The 11,823-nt window shown below is 41.0% G+C and overlaps 1 protein-coding gene and 1 pseudogene across 13 annotated transcripts in view; one reads left to right on the forward strand and one right to left on the reverse strand.

Moving 5' to 3' along the window:
• Window positions 1–770: 770 nt before the first annotated feature.
• The window catches only part of Zfand4 (zinc finger AN1-type containing 4), a 92,523-nt gene continuing 81,470 nt past the window's right edge, over window positions 771–11,823 (forward strand). For 7 of the 13 annotated variants that reach the window (XR_003850291.1, XM_029565728.1, XM_029565731.1 and 4 more), the window contains exons 1-3: window positions 893–2,297; window positions 3,224–3,344; window positions 7,780–8,051. Coding sequence is in view for 8 of the 13 variants with exons in the window: in XM_029565723.1 (XP_029421583.1) it covers window positions 7,949–8,051 (103 nt within the window). In the remaining 5 variants the exon portion in view is untranslated. Of the gene's footprint in view, window positions 866–892; window positions 2,298–3,223; window positions 3,345–7,779; window positions 8,052–11,823 lie in introns of those variants that run through there. The other 6 variants (XM_029565724.1, XM_008837727.3, XM_029565727.1 and 3 more) reach the window with 6 other exon arrangements.
• On the reverse strand, window positions 9,248–9,539 carry LOC103737905 (annotated as a pseudogene).

An 11,823-nucleotide genomic window follows, 5' to 3' on the forward strand; every position in this document is an offset into this window, starting at 1 on the left:
AAATATTTTAAGCTCTGTGTACAAGGAGTTTCAAGCTGCTGGCATTAATCATAAATTAACAGCCAGCAGCAAGAGGCTGACAAAAAGCCCAGGGGATTGGCATACCTGGCATAGGCTAGGAATTCGTCCCAGACTAGTCTTGAGTCAAAAGTTAAAGATGTGTTTGTGTGATGGGTTGGAACCACTAGCGAAGGAAATGAAGCCTTAGGGGTGCAAGGAAGGTGGAAGGACGGTTGTCCTGACACCAGCTAGTTTATACCCCACTTTAGCAGTTTGGAAATTGGTGCACAGGACAAGGACGGCCGGGATTTCCAGCCCGGGTACTGGCTCTACTATTTGGTCCTATAATGCATGAGACCTGCATAAAGTCATCCACCCTTATTTTTAGCCAGGCTTAAGAATGCCCCCATTTTACAGGACGATACAATTGAGGTCTGCGATGTTACAGAATGAAGCACCAGAAGGGTCGTGTTCAAGCCGGGCTAGCCTGGGCGCGCCCCAGCCAAGCCGTCTACCCTGGCGCCCGCGCTTTCCAGTAGGCCGAGTGGCCCGGCTCCAGCCTGCTGCGGGTCCAGTCAGGTGGCCACTGTTGTTAGTAATACAGGGCCAACATCCGGGCCTCTTTCAACCAACAAGCCTTACTGAACGCCCCAGGGACCCAGCGTCCGAGCAACCGCGGGAGGCCGACGTTCGGACTCCGCCCCTCCGCGTTGATTGGACGGCGACAGCGGCGCTGGCTGGCAACTGGCGAGCGGTGTCACAAAGGGCGGGGCGAGTCGTGGGCCGCGGCGGCGCGGGTGAGCACGCTCACCGCCGTCGGCCTGCTGGTGGGCGTGAGCGTGGGCAGGAGCGACCACCGCCGCGGGTGAGGGGGCGGCGGCGGCGGGCGGGGGCCCCGGGGAGCGGGGCAGGGCAGGCGGCGGCCGCGGTCGCTCTGCGAGCGGCGCTCCCTGCGTACCCGGCCTGCTCCAGCCTCGGTCTCCATCCTTCCAGACGCCGCGCGCCGGTCGGAGCTGCACGGGGTCCGAGAGCGGCCCCTGCCCAGGTGACCGCTGCACCGGCGACACCCACCCGTCGTGTGTAGCCAGCCTGTCACTGTAGACGAGGCAGCGCTTTAAAGGGCTGCCTCATACGCGGGCGTACTTAGGTGGGCGAAAAGTTGTAAAGTGAACTTCCTGTAGTTACGTCAGGAAGGAAAAGAAGCAAATTCCAGAAGTTACTGACCTATTGGGCGCCGGTACTTGCTTCTGCCAGTGTGGGTGGTTGTGGTCTTACAGCTTTTTTTTTTTTTTTCTCTCCAGAAAGGATGACAAGTGTTGGGGAGTCGTTTCAAAATGATAGCTTTTTTTCCTTTTTTCTTAAAATCTGAAGCGTCCTTTCTCTGACGTCATTTCACACTAGCCTTTGTACGTTTTCATTGCCCCTCGTTTCTTTTCCAACCTCTTGTGATCGCTCAAGCGGACCACGTGCCGCTTAGACGAGGTCTCCAGCCTTTCTCGGTAGACCCCGACTGGTTAAGTACGGGTAAAGTCCTTGGCCCACAGAAGCGTCTGTTTTCTCCAGTCTGGTTTATCCTGGCTGCACCGCCTCATTCTGTCTTCTGCTACGTTGGTTTCCGTTGCTCAGAAGTTTTGACTTATTTACAGACAGTTTCAGTTATGGTTACCTCCCTTGACGCTTTTTGGAATATTGAACCAATATTGCTCTGTTGACGGGGCCCGAACTTACTTGGACGTTCTAGCACCACTAATGGGGTACTTAACTAACTTATTGCAGTGCCGTTTTCCCCCTCTCCCGTAGTCCCGTTATCCAGTTTTATTACAGATGAACTTTTCCACGTTCTACTCTTCCCCAGCTTGTTCATTGTTTCAGGGTATTCAAATAGAAAAGCACCCTGCAGGAAATGCACCTTAGGACCTCTGCCCCCAGATTCTCTGGGTAGGCACTGTTCCCTTGAGCCTTTGTTTCTGTGGCGTTCATTTCAGCTACCTAGCATGTAGCTTCTGTTGACAGAACTGTCTCCGTAGGATGAAGCAAGACTCTAGAGTTCTGTAGCGAGCTCTTTCTATAGCTTGAGAAGAGTGTTTTAAAGACTCTGCATGTTACCTGTGGTCATTTCACTGTAATTGTGTTAGTGAAGCTGGGAATTGAACTCAGGGCCTAACTCATGCTAGGCAGGTGCTCTATCATCAGGCTACCTTCCCAACCCATATCACTGTAAAAGATAGAAGGCTATGTGATGAAGACTGAGCAGTACAGCTCTATACAGTAAAGTATACTTGCTGCTGTTACCAAGTGTGAGTATCACAGTACTTTGCATTAATAAATTTGTTGCTCATTATTTTGTTAAGTTGTATAACTATACTCAAAACAGTGCAGCAACTTTTCCCATGATGCCTTTTTAAAGGAACTTTAGCAATCTGCACAGTGCAGTTCAGATTTCCTGATTATATTTTGTATTAGAATTATGAAAACTCCCACTATAGCAGTAATGCCTGTGTGAACGTGTTTGACATTAGTTAGAATCAGAATGTGATTCAGAGGAAACCAATATTCCTCCAAACAATTTTGGGAATATAGCCACTGTTTCTTCATTTCTCTGACAGTGATATTACCTGTACATAAATAATGTCATCCAAGGATCAATAAAGTGACTTGTTTTTAGTTGAATTTCATTGAACACTAGTACTTTAATCAGTAGTAATGTGTGCAAAATGCTGTGCTAAGTGATAGAGAAAAAAATCCTATGTCATCTGGCTCTTGTAGTTTAATAGCACATGAGTGACAGGTGTGTAAGCAGTGTGTGCCATATGTGACATGGGTGCAAGAGTAAGCATAAAAGGTTTTATGGGATAGTTGATATTTGAGCTTGGGAGGGAGGAGGTGCTGGTTATTGAGGCCTGGGCCTCTTGAATTTTAGGCAAGCCCTCTTCAGTGAGGTGTGTCTCCATCCTGTTCAGCAGAGTTTTGAAAGATGGTTAGACGCTTCTTGGGAAGCTTTGTGTGGGCATGAACCGAGTAGAGCAAAGCAGAAGCAGCAACACAGGGTACAACTAGAAGATAGAATAGCCCAGGGTCTTAGGTGAGGTGCATGGATAAGTGAAAATGGGCTGTAAGATGAGATGTGGGACTTGAGCCTGTCTAGGGAGTTTGCATGTTACTGTATAGACAGGTGGAAACTGTCATAGGGCCTTGATCTGGAATAATAGGATCCATTCTACAGTTTCAAAGCATAGCTGTGCTTCACAACATATGCTGTTGGGGAACTGCCAATTAAAGCAGCACTGAGATATGATTCTGTGACGGCTTGAGAAGACCCAAACCTGGAACAAGGACAGCAAAAGGTGATGTGAGGATGCGGAGTTGCCGGAACTCTTCATTCATTGCTCCTGGGAATGCAAAATGGTTCAGCCACTTTGAATACTGTTTGGTAGCTTCTTTAAAGGGAAATTAAGCCTGGATGTGGTGGCATGCACCTTTAGTCCCAGTACTTGGGAGGCAGAGGCAGGCAAATTTGTGTGAGGTCAAGGCTAGCCTAGTCTACATAGCATAGTTACTGGCCAACTGGAGCTACACCTGTCTCAAAAAAGTCTTGTCTCACCCCCCCCAAAAAACCCCAAAACGATAACAGAAAACAAAACAAAAACAAAACAAAAAAGAAAATAGAAAATTAAATATAAATTGGGTTAGAGAGATGACTCAGCTGGTAAATTCCTTGCTGTGGCAAGCATGAGGACCTTACTTTGGAACCCCAGCATTGGTGTAAAAAAGCCAGACACAGCAGCATACACCTGTAATCCTAGTTCTGGGGAGACTGAGCCAGGAAGGATCCCTAGGGCTTGCTAGTCACTCAATCTCAAATGGATGGGCTGCAGATTCAGTGAGAGACCCTGCTTCAAAAAAATAAAATGGCCAGTGATAGAGGAAGACATCTGATGTCAACCTTTGACACACATACACACATGCACTTGAATGCACACACACATATACACAAAAACTCAAAACTAATCTTACATAAAATCTAACCTAAATGAGATCAAAACCTGTATACAACATCTAAAGCAGTTTTGTTCATAACTGCCAAAGATATACAAGATATCTGTCAGAAGGAGAATGGATGAATAAAACTATAATATATCCCAACAGTGGAATATAGGTTTAGTACCTAAAGGAGATGAACCATCAAGTCATGACATGGGATGAAAGAACTGGGAGATGCCAGTCTGCAAGGGCTGCCTGTTGTATGATTCCAAGTACGTGGCATTCTGAAAAGCCATGGAGATGTTTGAAAGATCAAGAGTTGCCAAAAATTAGAGGGGTGGGGAGGGGTCCATAGACCCTACAGGGTTTTTAAGTTACTGAAGCTATGTTGATACTATGGTAGTAAATACATGTGTTTATAGATTTACCCAAACCCATAAGATGTACACCACCAAGAGTAAACAAACCCTAATGCAGTCTGGGAACTTGGCTGACAATGACACCTCTCTAACTAATGTAACTAATGTACTGTGCTAGTGTAGGAGAGCGCTGGAGGCTGGGATGCAACAGATCGTGTATGGAAACTATAATTTCTTCTCAGATTTGTTGTGGAGCTTCTTCCCCTGCTTAAATACAGGTAGTGAAAGTAGTTACTAAACAGTGTGATAAAATAATACCCTTAACCAGTTTTCAGAAGCTTGTTATCCAGAAGTCAAACAACAAACCCAGTGAGTGGTTAGGAAAGGTGAAGTGTAGGAATCAGGGATCACGGCGAGTCTTCGAAGCCCTGAACTAAGTCCTAATCAGTAAACAAGAGAGAGTGACAGAACACAAAGATGCGAGTTTTCACTGTCAGGACTGGTTGCCCTGAGATGCCTTGGCCGCCCTGAGATGCTTAAGTACACATCTAAGCTGGTAGTACACCCTACAGTTCCAGTACTGGGGAAACTGCAGCAGGGTTGTGAGTTTAAAGCCAGCCTGGGTTACATGATGAGATCAAATTTCCATAGTAAATAACTTTCTATGGAAATTGCTATATCACATAACCTTTGGGAAGAAAACATTTAAAACTTATTTACTTTTGATGCTTAACACTTTCATAATGGTACTAATTTTCTGTTCACCTGGGCTTATTGATATATTTCTCCCACTCTGAGGCTTTTCTTATAATATTTTCAAAAGTTTAATTTTGGGCTAGAAATATGTAGTTCAGTGGTAGAGCATTTGCCCAGACTGCACAGGCCCTAGGTTTGATCTTTGGGAAATGCTTCCTAATTCATTCTGTGAGGCAAAAGATACAAACAATTGCATTTTAGCGGCACCAAAATGAAGAAAGTACTTAGGCATAAACTGAAAAGTATACAACTTGTACTCTTAAAAAAACTACAAAACTGAGCTAGGTGTGGTAGCACATGCCTCTAATCCCAGCACTCTGAATAGCCAACACTCTAAAGAAAAGTACAAGTTAGAAGGTGCACATTTCCTAAATTCAAAACTTAGTGCAGTTACCATAATCAAAACTAAGCAAAGGTAAGTACAAACAAACCAGTGAAATGCAAGTCAGGAAAAAGATGTCACCTTTGCAGTCAGTTTTCCAAGGCATGACCCTGGAATAACTGGCTGTTCCCATGCAAAAAAATAAAGTTGGATTCCTTTTCAGAATGAGTACTAAACCTAAGTATTAGTTAAAACGGCAATTCTTAGAGGCAAAAAATGTTGTGTGAATTTGTTGCCTTAGGTTAGGTAAAAGTTTTTAACTGTGACCTAACTGTCACTGTGAGTGACAAAAAAAAAAAAAAAGCCCAATTGGGCTTAATTAAAATTGAGAACTTGAATTTGAATAGATACTATCAAGAAAAGTCAACAACAACTCACAAAATAGGAGAAAAAACTTGCCAGTCGTATATCCTGTATGCGGTATGTATCTAGAGTCTTTTTTTTTTTTTAAACTTCAACTCAGGATAAAGACAAGGCACAGGTTGTGAATAGATATTTCTCCAATGGTGATGCCCAAAGTGCATCACAGTCAAAAGGTGTTTAGAATCATTTGAGAAATGCAAATCACACCCATGTACATGCACCAAGATAGCTTTAACCAAAAAGATAACAAAAACTACTGGCAAAATGTTGAGGAATTGGCACCCGCATTTATGGTTAGTGTTACTGTGAAATGGTTCTAGCCATTTTGGAAAGCAGTTAATAGTTCTACAACTTGCTTAATACAGTTGTCATGTAACCTAGCAAACCTACTTCTAGATCTGTATCAACAAGAAAGGAAAACGTGTCCACAGAATAGTTGATTGTTCAGTATAGCATTATTTGTATTAGCTCCAAGTGGGAAACAGTCCAGACACCATCAACTAAAGAATGGAAAGGTGACATGATATGTACGTACAGCGGACAACTATTCAGCCACCAAAAGAATAATGTATTGATGGATGGATGAACTTTGAAAACTTTATGCTAGGTGAAAGAGTCACAAAACATCATATATTATATCATTTTATCTGTGTGAAATGCCCAGCATAAGCAGACTATAGAGAAAGTAGAATAGTGGTGGTTTGGGGCTGAGGAGCAGCATGGGGGGGGGGAGGATTTGAGCGTGGTGGCTGTCAGGTATGGAGCTCTCTCTGTGGCTGATGAAAATGTTCCAAAAGTATGAGTGGCTGTGGCTCAACACAGTCCCCATCACCCACAAAAAAGGAGATCCTGATGGTGGTTACACACTTGTAGTGCTAAAAACGAGTGAATTTATAGTATGTGAATTCTATCTCAACAAAAAGATTTCCTCATCTCTGCTGAAAAATATTTATTTGTATAGTTTAAGTTGAAGGTCCCCATTTAGAAAATTTTCATGAAATAATGGCAGTTCATCAATTGGATCCTCCCCTTGCTGCTAGTTCCACCCTGTTAATTTACCTTACTGCTTCTGTTCGTAGTGTTTGTCTCTATACTCACTGGCCATTGTGAGTATGTGTGTGTGGGGAGATTGTCTAGTGAGTATATTAGTAGTATTGCCTCATTTTAATATTATAATGCTCGACATTCTCTGGAAACCCAAATACTCATTGGCTATTTAGTGAGCCATGTTGTTAAGGAATCTGTTAAGGTGTCTGTCAATTTTTTTTGAATATTTTATTTATTATTTTTATGTGTGTGCATGTATTGCCTGCACATAGGTAAGTGCACCCATGTCATGTAATGCCCCCGGAGGACAGAAGAGGCTGTCGGATCCCCTGGAACTGGAGTTACGGACAGTTGTTTGCTGCCATGTGGGTGCTGGGATTCAAACCCGGGTCTTCTGCAAGAACATTCAGTGTTCTTAACTGCTGAACTATCTCTCCAGCCCCTGTCTGTCATTTTTTTTTTAGTCACAGTCATTGTAACTAAGTACAATGACTATAAGGTTTTATATGGTTTAAAAGACATGTATTTTAGAAAAGGATATTTGCACATGTGGAAAGTCCTGTAAAACGATAGTGATATGTAGCAGTCATTTAAATGTTCTTAGAAAAAATATGTTGACCATATGTTATTTATTAGTGGCAATGCTAAGACCTAGTAAGCTATGTTAAATTATCAAAAGTCTTCACATTCTTAAAGTATCATCTATTTTGGAGAGTGAGGTTAGAGGCAAGCATGAGAAGTTCACTATTAGACATAACTAAACACAGTGAAAGAAATTGTGGGATTGTCTGGTAGATTAGTATGAACCAGAGTTATTCAGAAAATCCTTATAAAGAGAAGACTTTCAAATAGATTTTTTTTAATTTTGTTTTGTTTTGTTTTGCTTTTTAGGTACAAATCTCAAACATGAACAATGATACATATTATGGATGTTCAAAGTTGATTTGGGTAGAACTGGAATACAGTTGCATACAGCGTATTCCAGAGGAGAAAAGAGCCTCCGTTCTTGAACGAAGATAACGTGGGACCATTTTACTTCAAACTTCCTTTCTATGATACCATGGAGCTCTTCATTGAAACACTGACTGGAACATGTTTTGAACTAAGAGTTTCGCCCTTTGAAACTGTTATTTCTGTGAAAGGAAAAATTCAAAGACTGGAAGGTAGTATTAGTCTTTCTTTGTTTTTAGGATATGAGGATTAAATTTGTCAGAAAGTATTATAATTTTTTATTTTTAGTGTAAAAAATGTAAACATATGACATTAAGAAGTATAGGATAAGAAACCCTCATTGTGCCCCTCACAGGCCTTCAACAGTTCGCCCAGAAACTGCCTCATTTGTAGTCTATGAAAAATTTTAGATTACCTTTATATGAATTCAGAGTTCTCTTAATATAGCAAGGATTCTGAATGATATTTAATATCGTTTTTGTTTTTTGTGTTTACACTGTTCCATGTTACTTTGTGTTGAAATTTGTCTTTGCAGTTTTCTTTGATTAGTAGTATTTGCCATTTATAGTTGTCCAGTTTAGTCTAGAAACTTAACATTCTTGCATATTAGACAATGAAATACATTCAAATTAAGTAAATTTTGCATACTAAATAGGTCTTTGCTGGTGGAGCCAGCTGGGACTTGCTTGTCACTTGATGGTACTAGTTAGGATTGCCCTCCAGCCAGCTTTAAAGTTACATGCAGAATTATAAACGGTTGGGAGTGGATGGTGTGCTTTGTCTGTATGAGGACAAAAGGTTCTGCTTATTTAAGCTTGTGAACATTGCTGTTCTTTGTACCTCTGTCCCTAAGGGAGTTTTAGGGAGTGGGTGAATCTTTTTTTTTTTCAGTTTCACATAAAAAATTTATTTATGTTAACATTTTTATTAACATAAAAATATTTAACATGAAAGTACATTATGGAAGTAGCTTTATTTTCCTCAACAAAATAGTTTAGTGAAAATGGTGGCGTTGTTTGACATTTTCAGAATATTTTTAAATGTCTTTTGTTCCTGTGTGTGTATGTATTTTCCTGTGTGTGCATACACATGTGTGTGCGCGTGCGTGCGCGTGCATGCGCTCAGTGTTCATGTGCGTGTGGAAGCCAGACAACAGCCTTCGTGTCTTTTCTCAGGTGCCGTCCATCTTGTCTTGACTTAGAATCTCTTACTGGCCTGCGTTAAGTGAGCCTGAGGCATTTGCCTGTCTCTGCCTACCTGGTGCAGGGATTAAAAGTATGCCCTATCGTGCTTGTATTTTTTTTCCATAATTAAAACTATTGAAAAATTGACACCAAAATAGGAGATTATTGTTTATAGCTCAGAAAATCAAACATAATGATATAGTCTTGGTAGAGTAACTGAACTTAAGCCTTCTGTGAGAAAACACAAACACAGGAAGTTGTAGAGATCATTAGTGTTGCTTTCTTCTAAATGAACAGCCTTCTGTGAGTCTGGCCTTTCCTGTAGGCTGGCACAACACTGTTGAACAGCCTACACAAAGAACCACTGTCTGAGCATGGCTGAAAACCGTAGTAATCTTGTAGCAACCTGGACATTTTACATCCATGAAATAAGAATTTGGGCTTTGAACTAGCCATTTATTTTTGTTTTTTCTTTTCCTCTTCCGAGGACAGATGTAAATCTCTAGCCAAAGGCATGGTGACCGCTTCTCAGCACTGCCGCTCCAGGTATCAGAGGTGAGCGGCTCCAGCCAGTGTCTGGTGAGAGCCCGGCACCAACTTCGTGTGCTTGTGTTTTTATATATGGGTTCTGAGTAATTGAACTCAGTTCCTCATGCTTGTAAGGCATGACTCAACATGTACATTTAGCAAGACAACAGTTGTAAGTTTTCCCCTAGAACCTATGGTTTCCCTAATAATGGGCTTTTGGCCAGGCTTATTACATAAGGCATGAATTCTTACCTGTGGAGTAGTCTTTAAACCCAATTAAAACATCATTGGTTCCCCCCATAACTTTTGTGCCCTGTTCCACCAGTGGACACATCTCGCTTGGTAGATCTGTTGTAGTGAGCATGGTTCACTGCTGAGTAATACTGTTGATGGCTCTTCTTCCCCCAGCAGCATATGTAGCTCCTTCTGGCACTATCAAAGCTATCCAGGAAGAAGGAAGTTTTTAGGTCAGTTGCAGCTTGATTTCTTTATATCCCGCATCCAAAGTGTTTTGTGTCTTCAGGAGTAGGGCCTTACCACCTTAGTTCTTTTGGGTAACGAAGAGCAGTGAAAATAACCTGTGTTGTTTTGGGTACCTCTGGGGCCTCCCTAGCCAGTGACTTGTAGGGAGGTGCCTCATGCCTGACACTGAGATTTTCATTTAATAACCCATATCTTTTGGAGGAGGTATTGTTGGCCTATGTAGGGTACCTCTGTTCAAACTCCTTTTTAAATTCTTAAAATTACATTTTTAAATTAGTTTACAAAGTAGTGGGTTTCTATAAGGGTTTTTCATATATCCTTAGTTTTGTTGACCCCCCCCCACCATGTCTCCTTGCCTCCATCCCTTCTTAAACCTGTTAACCCTCAGTATCCTCTCCTTTCATATCATACATGTTTTAATATCCCCTCTCCCCTTAAGACCTCTTCCACTTTCGCATCTCGTGTGTCCTTTCTAGCTTTCTGAGCTCTATACATATTCCCAGTTGTGGAAACAAATCTAAAAATTCAAAGCTAGGATCTGCACATGGGAGAGAACATGCAGTGTTTATTTCTAGGCCTGGCTTTCCTTACTTAGTATATTTTCCTAGTCCATCCATTTTCCTGAAAATTTCATTTTCCTTTACAGCTGAATGAAATCCCATTGTGTTACATGTACCACATTTTCATTATCCATTTATCCGTTGGTAGACATCTTAAATTGATTCCATTTCCTAGCTGTTGTGGATAGAGCAGAAATGACATGAATGAGGATATGGAATCCTTTGGATATGTGCCCAGGGGTAGTATATTGGACCATATGGTGGTTCTACTTCTAGCTTTGTGAGAAACCCACACGCTACTATAATGGTGGTACCAGTTTATACTCCAGTTTATACTCCTATAAACACTGGATAAATGTTCCCCTTTCCCAGTTTTTGTTGACGTTTGTTTTCTTTTAAAGAAAATTTTTCTGGGTTTATTAGGGGCCAAATGCATAATGTTTACTTTAGTAATAGATACATAATTTAAAGAAGTAACCATTTAGTTATTATTTTAATCAATAACTTTTCATGAATACTTAGTTGCTTTTTGCTCATGGTGATGAATCTTCTGTGAGTCCCAGTGTCTTCTCATGCAATCCATGCACCATCATTTGTGTATCACCTCATTTTGTATTGATTTAATCATTCCACTGTTGTTAGTTTGGTTTGTTCTATATTGCAGACACTTTTTTTTTCTTGATGATGACCATTCTGGCTGGGATGTGATTGAGTTTCAAACTAGTTTTAATTTGCTTTTTTTTTTTTTGATGACTAATGATACTGCACACTTTAAAATGCTTGTTACCCATTTGTATTTCTTTCTCTCTCTTTTTTTTTTTTTGGAGTAGAGTCCTATTCAGAAAGTACTTATGCATACATTTTCAAGTATATTCATTTTTTCCTCTATTTTTCCTTTTTCAAACTCTTGTTTCATTAGTTTCAGGTTTGAGATAAAGGATGTAGTTTCATTTTTCTACATATAGATACGCAGTTTTCCCAGCACCATTTGTTGGAGATGCTGTCTTTTCTCCCATGTATGTTTTTGGCATATTTTTCCTTTTGAAATATATATATATATATATAATTTATTTATTTTGAGAACTTCATGTTTCATTAGTTTGAGATAAAGGATGTAGTTTCATTTTTCTACATATAGATACGCAGTTTTCCCAGCACCATTTGTTGGAGATGCTGTCTTTTCTCCCATGTATGTTTTTGGCATATTTTTCCTTTTGACTTTTGAAATA

The sequence above is a fragment of the Nannospalax galili genome, unplaced genomic scaffold (genome assembly GCF_000622305.1).
Source record: "Nannospalax galili isolate Female #2095 unplaced genomic scaffold, S.galili_v1.0 scaffold2819, whole genome shotgun sequence".
Lineage (NCBI taxonomy): Eukaryota > Metazoa > Chordata > Mammalia > Rodentia > Spalacidae > Nannospalax > Nannospalax galili.